This window comes from Podarcis erhardii (genome assembly GCF_964252035.2).
Source record: "Podarcis erhardii genome assembly, chromosome: 10".
Lineage (NCBI taxonomy): Eukaryota > Metazoa > Chordata > Lepidosauria > Squamata > Lacertidae > Podarcis > Podarcis erhardii.
Window position 1 is genome coordinate 55,845,800 of NC_138500.1, and position 18,337 is coordinate 55,864,136.

Genomic DNA, 18,337 nt, shown 5'->3' on the forward strand with positions numbered 1-18,337 from the left:
CCACCTCCCGCCCCTGTTTTGCTCTGCTGAAATATGTGGAAGTTCCCTGTCATTCACTTCAGAAAGCACAGGAAAGAAACATTTGGCCTCCCCGCTCCTTTTAAAATGTTCTTGCACCCTTTCTTTGGACTGTTCACTCTTGCTGTTTTCCCTATGCCTTCCTTGTAATTTTTCATGCTGCACGCAACAGCTTGGGTAAAACATGTTTCCTAATTTGCTGTGGTTTCATTTCATCAGTTTTCTTGTAAAGACGTAACACATCAATGCCACTGTCTTCTGAATAGCATGATCTGTTGCATCAATAATGGGGCTATGTCTAAATGAGAAATGGGGAATCTTTTTCAGCCTGGGGGTCACATTCTGGACCCTTCTGGATCATTGACCAAGGATCAGATGGCATTGGTGGGTGGAGCCAAAGGCAAAAGTGGGCTATAAAGAGCTCTTTAGCTTCCATCTATACAAGCATGGGTGGCGCTGTGGGTTAAACTACAGAGCCTAGGACTTGCCGATCAGAAGGTCAGCGGTTTGAATCCCCACGACGGGGTGAGCTCCCGTTGTTTAGTCCCTGCTCCTGCCAACCTAGCAGTTTGAAAGCACATCAAAGTGCAAGTAGATAAATAGGTACCGCTCCAGCGGGAAGGTAAACGGTGTTTCCGTGTGCTGCTCTGGTTCGCCAGAAGCGGCTTAGTCATGCTGGCCACATGACCCGGAAGCTGTACACCAGCTCCCTTGGCCAATAAAGCGAAATGAGCGCCGCAACCTCAGAGTCGGCCACGACTGGACCTAGTGGTCCTTTACCTTTACCATTATGCAAGCAAAAAGTGGTATTGGATTTCAAGGACACATGGCAGCAGGGCTGGTGAGGGATATGGTTTAAATGAATGAAGAATACCAAGTATAACAGTTTTTGAAGGAGTGTGTGAAAACAGGCAATATGCATTTTATGTACAGACTCTGTACCTTCACAAATAATCCCTAAATACACTGGGTTAGAAACTTGCCCGACTGTAGCATTGCCATCTAACTTGCCTGCCTGCTCACATTCTCACACTATGGAGATTCTTCTTGCCAAAATATAAATTGAACAAGGAAGTTGTTGTACCTGTGGTTCTATATTGAATCATTCCCATGACACCCACTCACCCTTTAGGGTCAGCAAGCAAAGTTATATATTGCCAGTAGTCATTCCTTGTATATTCCTGTAAGTGCTATAAATCACTTTGGTACAATAATCTGAAAACGTATTTGCTATCTCTATATGGTATATACACAACAAACATTAGCAAATAGTATCATTCCCACTGCTGCACAAATGGTATTATTTGTAAATACCAGACCACGACAGAAGTTTCTTGGATCTCAAGATATATGAAATACCTCTGTGATATTCTTGCCCTTGAATCTTACATACTCACATATAAAAACAGCTGTCATCATTATTTTTGGTGCTTGATCCTAGAATTATATGGACTCAAACACACCTGCCCAAGCCTCTTTTTAATTGTTCTTTTATAAATATTACTCTTTGTATACTAAAAACACTGCTGTGTTGCTCCAACACAAGTCTGTTGTGTATCTTTTTTTGTAAAATTATATGTGATCATGTAAAAGGATGTGAGTACTTAAAACATGAGCTATATAATTCAGTGTGTAAGTTTTAGACCATTTCTGAAAACATCGTATGAATAGCAGCTCTGCCAATTGATCTATTTGGAAGTGATTACACAAAATAATGAGAAATCGATGCATACCACTGGCCTTAGGTCATTTAAAGGACAGAATACAAAAGGACACTTATGATCTGATAGGTCTCAAGGAAACTCCAAGGTCTCAAGGCAAACTCTTAGCTTTAATTTTGGAAGGGAGACTGGGTGCCCCATGCAGATTTGCCCTTCAGCACTCCCTCCCAGCACCCACCACCTGAGGCAAGTTCTGCCGCACAACCAACAACCCACATATGCAGCAAAGAAAGATGAACAAGAAAGAACCTCAAACCACAAGAAGATGAAAACCAACAACCGTATAACTGTGGTAGAATTAACTGACAAATTGTTGCCTTTGTTAAAAGATTTGGCAGGGTGCAATTTGGGGCAGGGATTCATTTGTCAATCGGAAGCAAGGCTTTGCATACAGTGTAATCCCAATGTACCAAGTGCAAGCTATCTTGGATGAGAACCTTAGTTTAATTATACAAATATTAACATTAAGACTGCCAGCGGGTTTTCAAGTTTTATTGACATCGACTTTTCGCTCCCCCCCCCCCCGTTTCCGCAGGAGGTAACGAAATCTGTGCAGCCTCTTTTGCTGGGAAGAATTATTGCTTCTTATGATCCGTCCAATTCACACGAACGATCAATAGCTTACTATTTAGCCATAGGACTCTGCCTTCTCTTCGTTGCGCGGATGTTGCTGCTTCACCCAGCTATATTTGGCCTCCACCACATTGGGATGCAAATAAGGATAGCAATGTTCAGCTTAATCTACAAAAAGGTAGGACTTTTATTTACACGAAAAGGTAGGTCTTTTATTTACACGAGCTGAAAGTACAATTAAATCCATGGAAGACTTGGATCCTAATAGTTGGCCCTCATTGCAGTTGTGGAAACAGTCCAGTGGCACAAAGAGACACCTTTTCAGATGCTGTTTATAACATTTCTGTGCAATGTGGATCTGGTGTTGTACAATGTGGATATAGTGTTTTTTATGATTTAATTTTTTTTGTTTTTAATATGCTTCCTTGTTGTTTGTTTCTTGATGTTATTTTTTTTTGTTATTTATTGCGCAGCAGTTTGTGGACCTTGATTGGAAAAGAGATACACACATTTAACTAACTAAATAAACCATGCACTGAGTTCATACTAGAAGTGATTATTTGATCTGGAAACCAACCCTATGTTAACAGAACATTATTTTAAAAAAATCTATTATACCAGATTTTAGTTTCAGACTAGTTTCATATTTTATTGCATCTGTGATGAATTTCAGTGCGTTATAACCAGCGAAATTCTGCCGAATGGTTCACGCTGTACCAGCAATGGTCTAGCCATCCATAGGTACACACACTCCCTGCTCTCCTTGGAATCACTGATTTCCTCCCTGGCTCTGCTCCTGCTTCAACCAGGAGTCTTGCATAATACCTGGTGTTGGGGGAGGAATGGCTGCTTCTGATGTTGTTTACCAAATGCTACCTTTGATATAAGTGTTCCCTAGTTGCACGTTGACAGGGCTGGGAAGGGATTTTATCTGCAACCCTCCTTGGCTAGTTGGATGATGAGAATTCTAGACAAACACTGGTTTCAACAAGGCCTAAGGTGAGAGTCAAGCCAAGGTCCAGGTCAGCAGATGTTCAGGCAGGTGAAAGGCTGGTCAAGGGAGAGGCCAAATTTTAGGTCCATGTAAGCTGACAATCAGGCCCAGGTATGACCTGGTATCAATACATTGTTTCAGCCGCATTCCAGCCTCCCATTGAGACTTTTAACCACCAGAACTCCACCCTGGACTCAGCCACTGTTGAATTAAGAGTAACAAAAATGCAGCTAGGAAGCTCAAATCATACATATGGCTGACACCCTTTTTTTTGGAAATTAAACCAATGTGCAGACTTTAATATTCAAAAACTTTAACACTGCAGAAAATTATTGACCAATTAAAACATGATATTTACAGTCACACGCTTCTCCAAGCATGGGCTCACAGTCTCTTCCTCAAACACCCAAACAACTATATTTTCCTCTCTTTCCAGAGCTCAGCACTTAGCCTTCTGTATCTCAATTAGACTATGCCTTGCAGCTGCCATGAGAGTCTTCCACTTTTACCTTCTCCTGCAGCTTCGCTCCCTTTCTTACAAGCAGAGAAAGAAGCGTTCCAACACCCTATTCAACTTAGCAGTGTTCACAGTGGATTCTAAGTCATCTTGCTTCACATAAAATGGAGTTTCTCCTTCACTAGAGAAATACTTCTCTGGAATTCAGTTACCAACCAATCAAATATAAACACATAGTAATGCATACAACCATTTGCAATTTTGGTGACTTAAGTTACTATACTTAACAGCCACAACCTCTTCTTAGTTTCTGCAGAGAGTACTCTTGATGAGAGGAGTTCTACTCTTGAGTGCCCTTAACTCACAAGGAGTCCTCTTCAGAATCTAAACATTCCTCCTGACTGTGAGGATGTCCGCCTGTCTTGAGGCAATGTTGCTTCCTGTGGGCATGGGAGTAATTCTGCCTGTAATTCAAAAGCCAAGCTCCCTTTCTGTGTGGAGGGACCCTTGCCCGTCCCGGCTTCTCCTTGGCTGTTGTTCTGGGCTGTTCCTGACTTTCTGGTGGCTCTAGATAATCTTCCACCAGATCCTCAGAAGTGGATTTATATTGTAGGGGCATAACAACCACTGAGTTACAGCCCCCCCACAAATATACTTCCCAGTAGTTAAGCCAGATGTACCAAGGCAGCAGGTGAGCTGCTATGGTGTTTGATTCCTTGTCCCCAAATGTTTTTATTACATTGGAATCAGCAATGTAATTGCATGCCTTCCAAACCAGAACTGGAAACAATGGCTTGAAGTGGGTTTCCAGTTTGGGGAGAAAAATGCTTAAGTGTCTAAGGCTCAGACCTGACAGCCGAAACAGGGTCTGGCTGTTGTACCTGAATCAGCTCAGTATGAGCGAATAATACAATATATTGCCTTATGTAAATACAATTAGAAATAGCAGTAGATGCATTGAAGAAAAGGTCAGTATTTGCATGCTGATCGTATCAGAATATATTAGAGTGTGATAGATAAAATAAGCTTAGACTGAAATCATAAAACATTTAACAGGAAACCACATTTCAATACTGTGGGACTTAGTTTTGGGTAAACAAGCCTAGGCTCACACATTAATGATTTCCTGTGTAGGAAGTAATATTCCGTTGGCATTTACTAACATCTAGTTGATAATAGCTGTGTGATATGGTTTTTGTGCTGCTTCATCTAAGTATTTGATGGTTGTTGTTTTTTTAAAAAATCTTTTGTTTTGTTTTGTTTTTCAGACCTTAAAATTATCAAGCAGAGTCCTTGACAATATAAGCACAGGACAACTTGTTAGCCTCCTTTCAAACAATCTGAACAAATTTGATGAAGTATGTTGGTTCTAATATAACCATGTTTAATGTATTGCATTTCTTTGCAAGAGGATTGGTATTTCTAGATTCGAGGCCATTCTAAAGTGCTTTGAATCACTGGAGCTGAAGTTAACAGGGTGTGGTGAATAGTTTTAGTGAATTGTGTGGCTTGAGCTAATTACAAAAAGAAGAAGATGATAAATGTCACTGCATTCGGTATGCTAGCACAGAGATAATAGTCACATGCCGCTTCGTTTGCGTCTCAGCTCTTCTAGATCTAGGTGGTTCATTTATTTGTTTAAAATACTTATATTCCACCTCTCACCCCCTGCTACCTGATGTGTCTTATAAAACAAAATACAGAGAAATATATGTGATTGCCAGTTCCCAGCCAGTTATCTTCTTTGGCATACTCTGTCGTCAACATTCCTTCACACTCCGGTCTGACTAAGGGTGTGCCTAGCAGTGTACTGCTGATTTACTGCTCGAACAACCACTATATGTGCTTGCTTCACTGTAAATTTCGTACTTGTGTAGGGGTGGATAATTACCGCTCAAGGCCATAACAGTTCTTCACTGCTATTTCCCTCAGGATGTTTGACAGACACAGTAAAAACTACTCAGGAGTGCAGTGTACCCAATTCTGCCCCCATGGGCAGAAATAATTGGATACAGGGCTAGCCCTATCGTCAGACAAAGTGAGGTAAACTGCCTTGGGGAGCAAAACTATGTATGTTACACAGCACGTCCTGATCCACCTAAACAAGGCTGTTGCTTCAGGTATACTGTATCAGTGTTTTATTAAGGTTTTATTGCCAGTCCAGCAGGTTTCTGCATATGGAACCAGGAGGAACACACCATCTTGTCATTTGCTTCAGGCAGCAAAATGCCTTAGGCCAGCCCTGACAGAGTATGAGTTTGAAGGCAGAATCCACCATTGTGCCTTGCTTATTGCATAGGGTTACGGGATGACTGCTGTTCTTTTCATACTAAGGGAAAACAGCAAGAGCATGTTAGTGTGGGTGGTGTGGCACTATGCTTGCAAGGATAGGGTGGAGCATGGCAGTAGTGAGGTCAGGGCAACTCCAGCCAGAGCTCCCTCAACACAAGATGTAATACGTGAATGAAATTATGAATACATTTATTCGGAGAGAGCCAGACCAAGGTAGGGTGACTTGGGAACTGTGTGGGAAGGACTCCTTACCTCCTTCTCAAAGACTGGATATGTTCAGTACAGGGGAATAGAGAGTAGGCCCAGGTTTGGAAAAAATAAACCTGGTCCAACCTCTTGTCCTGCCTGAGGAAATCAGCTCAGTGATGGACATGGGAATGGAGACTCAGGAGAATGCGGGGCGGAACCAAGGAAAAACCTAGAACTCTCCACCCCTCTTGCCTGTGACTATCTTTGCATACTACCAGTGAGCAATGCTGTGATTTTCCTCCCCAGGGTTTAGCTTTAGCTCATTTTGTGTGGATTGCACCTTTACAAGTCTTGCTGCTGATGGGACTTCTCTGTGAGATGCTGCAGGCCTCGGCATTTTGTGGACTCGGTTTCCTAATTCTTGTTGCCCTTTTCCAAGCCTGGCTAGGGCGAATGATGATGAAATACAGGTGACAAAGCAATTGCGGGTATTTCTTTCAAATATTAAGGGTTTTAAAAGCTTGCTAATGACAGATTCTGAATAAATCCTGCCAACAATTTGCTATTAACAGGGCTCTCATATTGTATGTGTTTATACCATATATTGGATCTTACATTTCCATATATTGGATCTTACATTTCCATATATTGGATCGTACATTTCCATATACTGGATCTTATATTTCCATATATTGGATCTTACATTTGGAGGGAATATCTTTAATACTTGTAAATTGGGGAATAATCCAAAGCTAGGCATGAACATACTTCCAGTTTTTAGAGGAACCAAAGTTTTCATAGGCATTAATGATTGTTAATTCACTCGGCTATTAATTTACACATTTTCATATGATCCTTCTGTTAATGAAACCAATGTTGGTTTACAACATACAATGACTTAAGATATTTATTTGTTAGGTTTTTATATTGCTCTTAATCTGAAGGTCACAGGGCAGTTTACAATATAAAGACACAAAAATATATAGCATAATAACAAATACAAATGACACCCAGTTTAAAAGATCATAGACTGTTTAATTAGGCAAAGGCCTGGAATAAGAGGAATGTCTAAACTGGGCTATGCTGTTCAAGTCATTCAAGGTTGAGTCATTAAGCTGGATCTGTCAAAACAACTTGAACACCAGTGTCTTTCCACAGTCTCCTGATCACTCCAGCAAGTTCTGCTGCCACAAAGCCTTATCTGTTGATCCAGCCAGAACAGAGTTATCAAGCATCATCAGCTCTGCCAAAATCTATCAAAAACTCCTGTCACTGAGGGCTGGATCACAGTATCAGGAATGGAGGGCAGATTTTGCACAAACCACAACTTTACCCATGATTACTGTATTTTTCACTCTATAAGACGCACCAGACCACAAGACGCACCAGTTTTTGGAGGAGGAAAACAAGAAAAAAAATATTCTGAATCTCAGAAGCCAGAACAGCAAGAGGGATCGCTGCGCAGCGAAAGCAGCAATCCCTCTTGCTGTTCTGGCTTCTGGGATAGCCGCGCAGCCTGCATTCGCTCCATAAGACGCACACACATTTCCCCTTACTTTTTAGGAGGGAAAAAGTGAGTCTTATAGAGCAAAAAATACGGTATATTGCCTTACTTTTCTCCACAATGGCAATAATAATCTACTTATATATGGAGGGGGGAAACTACAGAGGTGCATAGATGGAATGTTGGGGGTTGCGTTTTATATGTACAAGATACACACACACACACGTGTGTGTGCACGCGCGCGCGCACACACACACACACACATGACCAATAGCTACTACAAGCAGAAACAGGTGTGAATTATTATTTTCCAAAGAATATATGTACTCTCAGTTCTTGCTGCAAATCAACCCAGGTGCTTGATCTGTGAGGTTGGGTTTATCTATATACCAGAGAAAGTTTGCTAACACAGGTAGCTATTCTAGGGAAAAAGGAACAGGGAGAGAAGAGGAAAAGATGCAAATTCAAGGGCTATTATATAATGTTCCATAATGAACTTGCACAGTGACCAGGAGAAATGGCCATTGCAGAATGTGACATATGGGAGGTTGGTCCTGGTGAGAGAGGGGATGCTATGAATCCCCACCCCCCCATGCAGTCAAACTATTGGTGATGGAGACAGTTATGGAGTGGAAAAGTCAAATGACCATCTGAGCTATAGAAGCTTAGAACACCTTTTGATTCAACCTGGTGGACTTTGAAAAGAAAAGAAAAGAAAAGAAAAGAAATAGCATTAAATGTGAATCTGTTGAAGAATAAAAAATTGCTCTAAAATTTGGAGGGGGTCTCCTTGTTCCTACGAAGCAATTCTAAGGTTTTTTTGGATTTATCTCATTTCTAAAGGAAGCAAATGTGCCAAGTCTATCTTTTTACCTTAACTTGGAAGATTGTTATAATTTAGTTTTATTATTATGCACAAATTATAAAAGCTGCAGGCCAGTAGCCATTTAATTGCCTGGTTAGTTCAAACTGGTGATGAGTTGGGTCCTGTTGGCAATTATACTCCTTCAACTGATGTATTTTCTGAAGAACTCAGAAAATAGCTTCATTTCCCCCCAGACTATGTCATGTTTCCAAAGGTATCAAGAATATACAGATAGGTACTAAACATAACTGGGTCAATCTGTTTTACAGAGATCAGAGAGCAGGAAAGATCAATGAGAGACTTGTACTCACTGCAGAAATGATTGAGAATATACAATCAGTCAAAGCTTACTGTTGGGAGAATGCAATGGAAAACATGATTGAAAGTGTGCGCCAGTAAGTATTTGCCCCTTCAATATTGTCCATGTAATCTTTATTCCTGTGGGTTTATTTGGTAGATTTATTAAACAGGATATTTTTGCTCTTCCCTAAAGTTTTAATCCCCTGCACACGAGATAAATTATTTTAGCCCTATTCATCCTATAATGAAATGTATTGGGCCATTTTGGGTTATGCATTTAAGCTGCCTGTCCAACTATTGTGTTGCGCATTTTACAAATTTAAGTAGTAGAAATGTGATTCTTTTGGGTGGCTGTGTAGCAAAGGCTTTACCTCTGGAAGATAGAGCTGAGTTTATAAGGTAAATTGGGGAAAATTTGGAAATTTAAAAGAGTAATGATCTCAACCCCTATTTTTCTGTGGCTGTCAGGCTGTTTTGGAGGACTGAAACTAAAGCTCTAGAAAATATGTGATGGCCAAGGTTAATCTTTAAAATAAAAGTTTGCATTTTGGTATGCTTATCAGGGGTGGAGAACTTGTAGACATCCAGATATTGTTGGCCATCCACTCCAGCCAGCATGGCCAAATGTCAGGGATGGAAGGAGCTGGAGAACCACATTTTTGGCCATCTCTGGCCTACAGTATCTGACAGAACAGGAAAAATATTTCAAATTCCAAGAGGCTAGTCCTCCACAGAAATGAATAATGCAGATTATTCAGCATTCTTGTTTCACATTCCAACCCTGCACAAAGCTAAAAAAACCCGTATCAGTCCTCGATGCCAACACTAAATGTTTAAATACTGGATAATCAGGTAACTGGATTGTTTTGTAGCTCTTTCATCTTGGTCTATTGCATACGGAACTTAGGCAATTTGTTTCCGTAACTATTTATTATATGGTTACTATGTGTTTTCCTTTTTAAAAAATATTCCCCCTCCCCTTGTTTGATATACAGAACTGATTGTGGTACTGGGTGTGTCCCTTCTCTGTTTTAGAAGAAAAAACAGCCTGTAGCCTTAATGCCTGGCACACTGTGTACGAGTGTTAAATATGAGTAGCAGCAGTATTCAGCATTGCAGCATTTCAGTTAGAATTAGCAGGGGCTCAAAATGTTTAGAAACCAGAAAGAGTTGTACTATGTTAGAGCCAACTTAAAGAAAGGGAGTGAAGAAAGTTCAGCGCAAGCCTAGAATCTGGTGTTCCTTGAAATTATAATTTTTAGGTACAGAACGCAAGAATATGGTAGGGAAGGAGTAAGAAGAAACAGCACATTCGCTTTCATTAATCAATCATCAGTGTAACAATCCATATTGGATGCTTACCTTCAAAAGATGTAATGGGGGGGAAAGAGAGTAGCTGATTGATCTTTATCAATTTCAGATTTTGCTATAGATTTGGGACACCTTGCTTGTGAAAGTGTATCTTTTGACCATTTAAAAATTATTTCCCGTTAATTCTCTGGCCGATTTATTTTGTATTTTGAGAAACTCTGTTTGACTTCCCTGTTTTTGCTTCTCAAAATTATTCACCAACATATACTTTTGCTGTTTCACCAGCTAGTAGATTTCCACCTCAGCTTTAAGCATGCCTAGATGGAAGCACATTCCACTGATTTCACGTGCTCCCAAAACATGTGTGCCGTTTCTGACTGGGACCTGTTCATTCTGACTCTAACCATTAACATATATAGGCTGTAATCTGCATAGTGTCTCCTCCTTTTGAAATCCTATCAAAGTCATGATTTGGGCTGTAAACTGGAGACAAAGAGTTGTCCTTTCTCCCCCACAGGTTCAAGCTGCCAAGACTCAGTTTGGTTTGCTGTCTTATTGGCCATGCAATGAATTCTACATTTCCACAGTCTGGTTTAGTGTTGGAGATCTCTTCCATTCCCATGCCAAGCAATGTACAGGCCAGGGCCTCTCTGGGAACTGAATCCCAATGTAGCCCTGATGATGTATGTGTTCACTGAATGATTAACCTCTTATTGCTACAGTGCTGCATTGGGGTAAAGGGTGCTCCAAAGCTCAACCCACGGCTCTCATTTTATTGCACTATTGTACAATACAGAGATTTCTATGAGTCTGGAGTATAATAAGCTGATAAAGAGCTTCAAAATTTCCCAAAGTGCTGCAGATTTTGATGAAGCAGTTTATCCAAGCATGTAGAGCTACGCAGCTGTTCCTTTTCCTTATTAACATCTGCATCGGGACTTTTTTTGCTTTTAAAAATTTCATTGTGAATGCAGTTTTCTCCCCCCCTAAACACTTTTATTCAGAATTGCATGATATTTGTGCTTCTTTGCTGACCTACCCTACAGAAGCAAACCAAGAAGATAACTAATAAAAATTCTCAGCTTATTTGGACAATAGTTAGTCTGTCGTCTCTAGGTCTAGAATCTCTTCAAAACTGCATGGTTTTGCAGATGCAGTATAATCACTTGCAAGAAAAAGAAACAAGAACAAGGAAACAAAGCCGCTTTCATCCTAGTCACATTGTGTAAAGACATACCCAGATTTTTGCAAAAAATGTCACATTTGCTCTATCCACAAACTCTTTGGGCTATGATATTTTCTGAGATCTCTAGCTATTCGTTGGCAGAACACATGCAAATAACATTGCTGTCATAGTTTGCTATCACCTAGATGGTTGCTACTAGTAGCGCACTAGTTTTAGGGATTTCCCTTGTCTCCAAATGTGCAGCTCTGATTTAACACACCTTTTAGTTGAAGTGTTGACCTGTGCAAAATGTGTGAATGTTAGAGTTTTGGATATAGGTTCAAATTCCTATCCGAATTCTTGGATGTAGGTTCAAACTCCTAAGCTCACCAGGCAATCTTGGGCCAATCACTGTTTCACAGCTCAACCTACACCACAGGGGTACCTTATACCGAAGGACTGGTTGTTGCACTTTTGTGCCACCCTCATTCACATTCTGAGCTAAAACTGTTTTCCAAGCATTTATTTGCAGCCCCAACTGCTTCTGTGTTTAGGGTGGCATACCTTTCCCCAGGTATAATAACTTTCACATTTTGCTTTTCTCTTTGACAGACCTGAACTGAAGCTGACCCAAAAAGCTGCTTATGTGAGATATTTCAATAGCTCAGCATTCTTCTTCTCTGGATTTTTCGTGGTGTTCTTGGCTGTGCTTCCGTACGCACTGATCTACGGAATTATTCTCAGGAAAATATTTACCACCATCTCATTTTGCATTGTTCTTCGAATGGCAGTCACTAGGCAGTTTCCTTGGGCTGTGCAGACATGGTATGATTCTCTTGGAGCAATAAACAAAATACAGGTACAATACATAAACCCAGTTCCCTACAGGAATAGAAGCTAATCCTTTGTAGTATATTATCTTGCCAATTTATCACTGAAAGTACATTGCAATATTTTATTGCACTTCATTAAATGCTATTCGTAGAAGCCGTTTTGATGTATTTCTCCACTGTTATTATGAGGAAAATGTCAATTGACTGAGATCATTGCTGACTTCAGCTGAAGTTCTCCAAATGTTTGCTCAGGCAGCCTGTTGAGAGTCAATGGGATTTACTTTTTTTCAAGTTTATAGAAGGTTGCAGCCTGTATCTGATGCATGTAGAGCACATTGAGTTCAATGAGGCTTACTTCCAGGTAAGTATGTATAGGACTGCAGAATGGACCAGTTTGTTTGCGGGCAAGAAAAGGTCCTCGGTATACAGTACTACTTTGTAGGAAAAATCCCTTTCATCAGAGTGGAAAAGCAGTCTACAGTGGTTTCAATCGGAAAGTCAAGTTAACTGCTAGACCTCTTTAGTCCTATTGCCTCATCTCTTTAGATCAGAGGTTTTCAACTTTTTTGAGTCCACAGCTCCCTTGACCCACTACATTATTTCCATGGCACCCCTATGGGGCTCAGGAGCCCAGTTATGTCACCCCTTTTCTGCAGAGCTGTCAGCCTCTCACCCTTTTTTGAACATCTTCCTTTGTGGAGTGTTGCCTCAGCTTCCTCTCCCCTCTCCTTGGCAGTCTTGCTGCTGCTCCTGCCCCAAAGAGAGGTGCCTTTCAGTGGCACCATTCACTTGCAGAGCTTATTGCCAGGGCTTCTGCAATAAACAGCTGTTCAAGCCTTTGGGAGGCAGAGACGGGGGAGAGCATCAGAAAAGGGAGGGAAAGAGAGACAGATGCCAGTGTTGCTCGCAGCACCCCTGACCATCATTCAAGGCACCCCAGGGTGCTATGGTACACTGGTTGAAAACCACTGTCTTTAGATGGTCAGGTGTATTACTTCCATAGAGAAGCAAAGCACACAATGGATGTGTCTAAGCCCTCATCCACTTGATTCTTTGTATCTGTGGCTACATTCCTACATCCACACAAGCTACCTCAACTCTTGATGTAGAAGCAGTATCTGCAGTATCTGCTAAAGGCTCTTCAATCGCTACTTCGCAAGCAGTCTTAACTCCTGACCTTATAGTTCTTATTGGTCTTACAGGAAAGCATAGCTATATTGTACATAGCAGAAACCTGGGGAAATGGAGAGTGCCATTGGGATGCTGTCATCTCCATAAGAAGGACAGGCAAGGGTGTATTGGAGATGGTGTCACTCTGTATGTCAAAAAGAGTCCAACAAGCTAGAAATCCCAAAAGGGTCAGGCTCCTCAACAGAATCACTGAGTGGTGATGCCAGATTTCCTATGGATGTCTTACCAACCACTGTGATAACCAGATGCTCAACTCGATGATCCAGCAGGGCTTTACTTATGTATATATTTTACTATATTTTCTTGGGAGCTACCCAACAACCCAGTCAGATGGGTGGTATTATAGGGTGGCGCTGTGGTCCAAACCACTGAGCCTCTTGGGCTTCCAATCGGAAGATCATTAGTTCAAATCCCCACGACGGCCTGAGCACCCATTGCTCTGTCCCAGCTCCTGCCAACCTAGCAGTTCAAAAGCATGCCGGTGCAGGTAGATAAATACCACTGCAACGGGAAGGTAAATGGCATTTTTGTGCGCTCTGGTTTCCGTCACAGTGTCTTGTTGCACCAGAAGTGGTTTAGTCATGTTGGCCACATGACCTGGAAAGCTGTCTGTGGACAAACGCCGGCTCCCTCGGCCTGAAAGCAAGATGAGCACTGCAACCCCATAGCTGCCTTTGACTGGACTTAATCATCCAGGGGTCTTTTACCTTACCTTTTACCTTCTATTCATGTTGACTATCTAGCCTCCAAGATCTTCCTTTTGCTTTTGAGTATTCTCATCATGACATCTGACTAAGTTCCTTTTTTGCAACTATGCATTATGACGTTTATGAAAGCACCTGTGGAATAAGCTGGGAAGGATAGCTCAATTTTTCTTCACCTCGACCAGCATCAAGCCTCTGCATCTCCCCTCCAGTGCCCATTGTCTTCTGAGTACAGCGACAGCCTGTGCATGACTGAAACCTTTTCTCATCTCACCCTACCACATCCATCGACAAAAATATATGGTATAACTGGATCCTGTGCATATTTACACAGAAATAAATCCTTCTGTGTTCAACAGATCTTATTCCAAAGTGTGTGCACATAAGATTATAACAACAACAAAAAAAAGCCTCCTAGCTCTCATAGACAAAAAAAGGTGACAGATTAGAGAGAAACGAAAACACAGAAAGTCAGGGAGGTGAGCATTGGCCCATTCTACCCATTCAAAGCATAAAGGCAGAGAGTGGATTTGCTGCTGCTCTCCAAATATTAGAACAAAAAATCCCAAGCAAACAAAAAAAAAAACAGCTTGCAAACCCTAATAAAATAAAAATAATGCTTGGAGTACGTGCAATTTTGCATTTTAAACTCACTTAAGGCAATATGGTGCATTATGATGGTATTGCAAGCAGTGACACAAATGTTTAGAACCATTGGGGGGGGGTGAGTTGCGTCCCCAGCGAGGGTCCCAGAATCCATGGCTAATGGTGCCACTTGTTTAACTTTGGGCTGGCCTGTGTCCACAGTAAACTTTCCTGCCCTATGTAACCTTGGCTTGCCCTGTAACCCCTGGAAGTGACCATTTTCTTTGTGGTGTGACTTGCAGAATGAGAAGCTGTTGAGTCATTTAACAATTATATGCTCCAACTCTGTTTTGGAAATGGTGTTTCAAAGTTAAAGTGTTTTTATTTCATTAAAGGAAAACATAATTGTCACGATAATTTTTGTTTAAATAGCCATGCCCAAGGGCATCTGAGGACAGGCATGTGACAACCAGATATTAGAAGGTGATGTCTAGATCCAGGTTCAACATTTATTTCAGGATTAGACCAAGATAAAATGATGGGGAAAATGTGGAATGTGGAATGGCACCATCTCTGTGCATTCTAAGCATTTACAGGCCGAAACACCTAGTTTGAAGATTTGGCTGAAAGACTTTATTACTGCAAATATGTGTTGAATAGTTAATACCCAACTGCTGTTAGCTGCACTACATATATGCTCAGATATGCTGTCAAGAGGATACAAACATAAACCTTAAGGCTGATTACAAGCGTGCAGGGAGCCATCTGAGTGCACCTTCATGGGTTTGCAGTTTGCACCCCCTTCAGAGTATATGTAAAGTGATCGCTTGTTTTATTTGATGACAGCAAATAAACTGAAGCCTAATCCAAATAAGGCTGAGACACTGTTAGGCTGGCTGGCTGGGCAGTTGCTTGCTGTTGAAAGGGTTGCACTCCCTCTGAAGGTGTGGGTACTCAGATGGTTGAACTTCTGAATCTCTTGCTGTTGCTCGAGGCTCAGGTGGCCTTAATAGCCTCTAGGTTAGATTACTGCAACATCTTATACACGGGGCTATCTCTGAGGATGGTTTGGAAACTTCAGCTGGTGTAGAATTCAGCGGCCAGGTTGCTCACTGGGCCAAGACAGTTTGAGCATAGAACACCAATTACCGGTAGTTTCTGGGCCCAGTTCAAAGTGCTTTTGTATTGCCTTTGTGTTTTCCCTTTGCATGAGTAATACAGGACAGGGCCTCTTTGTAAATGCAGGACTCAGATACATTAGTAAAGAAACAATGATTTGGATGCGCTATAAACACCCAACACCAGATGGCGGCAGAGAGCAGGAAATGTTAAAACGTGATTTTCCATAGAGATTTTTTCTTTCGTTAAAACGATCTAATTTCTGACTTATTTATAGTGGGTTTTTCCTGTGTTTAGATCTACCTGCAGTTACACTCAAGTGCAAAAGCATAAGGTTAAATTTTTATTGGTGGTCTTTAAGTTGATAGGTGGAGAGGGGGAGATAGCATTAAGGAACCAAAAACAAAGGGTGGCAAAGGGTTCATATGTGCAGTTATGATGATCTTGCCATCTCACTTGCATGTTATGTTGGGAGTCTCCATCTGAAGATGAATATTCACTGGAGTGGACAGACTTTGCCCATTAACAACCGCCTTCTTTTTAATTAAAAGTAATTCGTGCCGGAACAAGAGAATGTTTTAAAAGACATGTTCTGTGGTCAGAATTTAGCATGCTGCATTATATGTATTTGTGCCTGAAAAACTTTAAATTAAATTTACAGGATTTCTTGCAAAAAGAAGAATACAAAACTCTGGAATATAATTTAACAACCACAGGGCTTGAACTGGATAAGGTAACAGCCTTCTGGGATGAGGTAAATCTGAAATTTTGATCGTTTTTGCTGAGTTCTTAGTGTTTCTTTTAAAAGGATTGCCTTATTAATAATAATAATATTATTAGATTATTAGATTAACTGTTTCATGTGCCTTTAATAACTACAGGACAAGCTGATGTTCAGCAGGTGAAGAATGTGCTGTTATTCTATGTCCATGCTGCATAAAGCTTCACCTGATGAATTTCTGCATCAGATATAGTTTTAGAAGGGACAAGTGCCCCACCACAAACAACCATGGCAAACCTAATGCATTAATTAGTTCAATATGAATGCAGGAAAGCTTACTGGTGGGGTGGGGGGGTGGGGAGGTTGCAAGAATTCCAGGATATATTGCTGTCCATTTTTTACCAGTTAGCTTGTGTGTTCTGTGCAAAACAACCACCTCAAAAAATCCTTAAAATCATCTGGTGTCTTAATTAATTTTTGTCCCACCATTCCTCCAATAAGCTCAGGGTGGCATGCATGGTTCCCTCCCCCTTGAGACGCCATCCTTTATCCTCACAACAATCTTGTCAATGAGGTTAGGCTGAGATATAGCTACTGGCCCAACTAAGACCACACAGGTAGCTGAATTGCCATGTGAGGAACACTCTCAACACTACACCATACAACTAACATGGTATATAAATATTGACTGATGTTGCAATATAGGTGCATCTTTTAATACATGCCAGTGTCTCATTACAAAGGCAGATGGTGGGAAAAAGGGAAGAGAAGTTGCCTCCTCATCTCTCCCTTTATCCAAGCTTTCCAAGAAAAACACTCATTTTTCTAGACTCCACCCTGAAAACCCCAATAATGGACCATAATAACTTTAAAAAAAAAAAAAAAGTTTGATTCACCTTTGCATACCAATTTGAGGGATTGGGGCGGGTTTTGATATAGAGTATGAAATTGCTTGATTAATATCAGAACATATATCCGACTAACTGTGGATATTCAACACCAAGGTTAGCAGTTAACATCAAGTTAAGCCAGATTTTCTTCCAACTCAGAATCCATTTCCAGTTATGATTTCCAGATGATATGTGAAATCTGGTAAGCCATAGTTGACAACCATGCTGCGATATTGCTTAAATGCAGGTGATGTGACAGGGTGGGAATTCAATGCAAGGAAGAAGAGAAGTTCGTCTTTGGGTGGGTGGGTGTGTTTGTACGAGGAGCACAAACAAGCAGCTTGATGAATATACAATAAATATACTACAGTTTTTAAATTAGGGTCCATCTCCAAAATGTCAGCATTGAAAATAGCAAACATCAGAACATATGGAATTATTTTAATGCAATAATAACACAGATACGTAATATGAAAGCATTTTCTTTAGAGAACTCATTTATGCATGCACAGAGACCTTGTTGCTGCTCTATAATTCTGAGCGTTTGCTTTTCCTGTTTGCAGGGATCTGCGGAGTTCTTTGCAAAAGCACAGCAGGAAAATGGCAACAGGAAAATATCTACTGCTAGTGATGGTCTCTTCTTCAGCAACTTCCAACTTCATTTTACTCCTGTCCTTAAGGACATCAGCTTCAGAATTGAAAAGGGAGAGATGCTGGCTGTTGCAGGGTCTACTGGAGCAGGAAAGGTACCGATGGCAGACTGCTGAAATATTTGAATGTCAAGGCCCCCTAAGCCACCCCCCCAGGAGAATAAAGACAGAAGGACACAGATTTTAGGTTAATGTTAACGGGCAAAATTTAGGCCACAACTTTATTGGTTACAGAATGTGAGCGGTATTGGCTTA

At 41.0% G+C, this 18,337-nt stretch overlaps 1 protein-coding gene across 2 annotated transcripts in view; it reads left to right on the plus strand.

Annotated features, from left to right (window-relative positions):
- The window catches only part of CFTR (CF transmembrane conductance regulator), an 83,855-nt gene that overhangs the window by 15,712 nt on the left and 49,806 nt on the right, over positions 1-18,337 (plus strand). Inside the window, exons 4-10 of one of the 2 annotated variants that reach the window (XM_081877808.1) lie at positions 2,275-2,490; positions 5,032-5,121; positions 6,551-6,714; positions 8,883-9,008; positions 12,002-12,248; positions 16,483-16,575; positions 17,996-18,178. In XM_081877808.1, coding sequence (XP_081733934.1) covers positions 2,275-2,490; positions 5,032-5,121; positions 6,551-6,714; positions 8,883-9,008; positions 12,002-12,248; positions 16,483-16,575; positions 17,996-18,178 — 1,119 coding nt within the window. Of the gene's footprint in view, positions 1-2,274; positions 2,491-5,031; positions 5,122-6,550; positions 6,733-8,882; positions 9,009-12,001; positions 12,249-16,482; positions 16,576-17,995; positions 18,179-18,337 lie in introns of those variants that run through there. The other variant, XM_081877809.1, reaches the window with a different exon arrangement.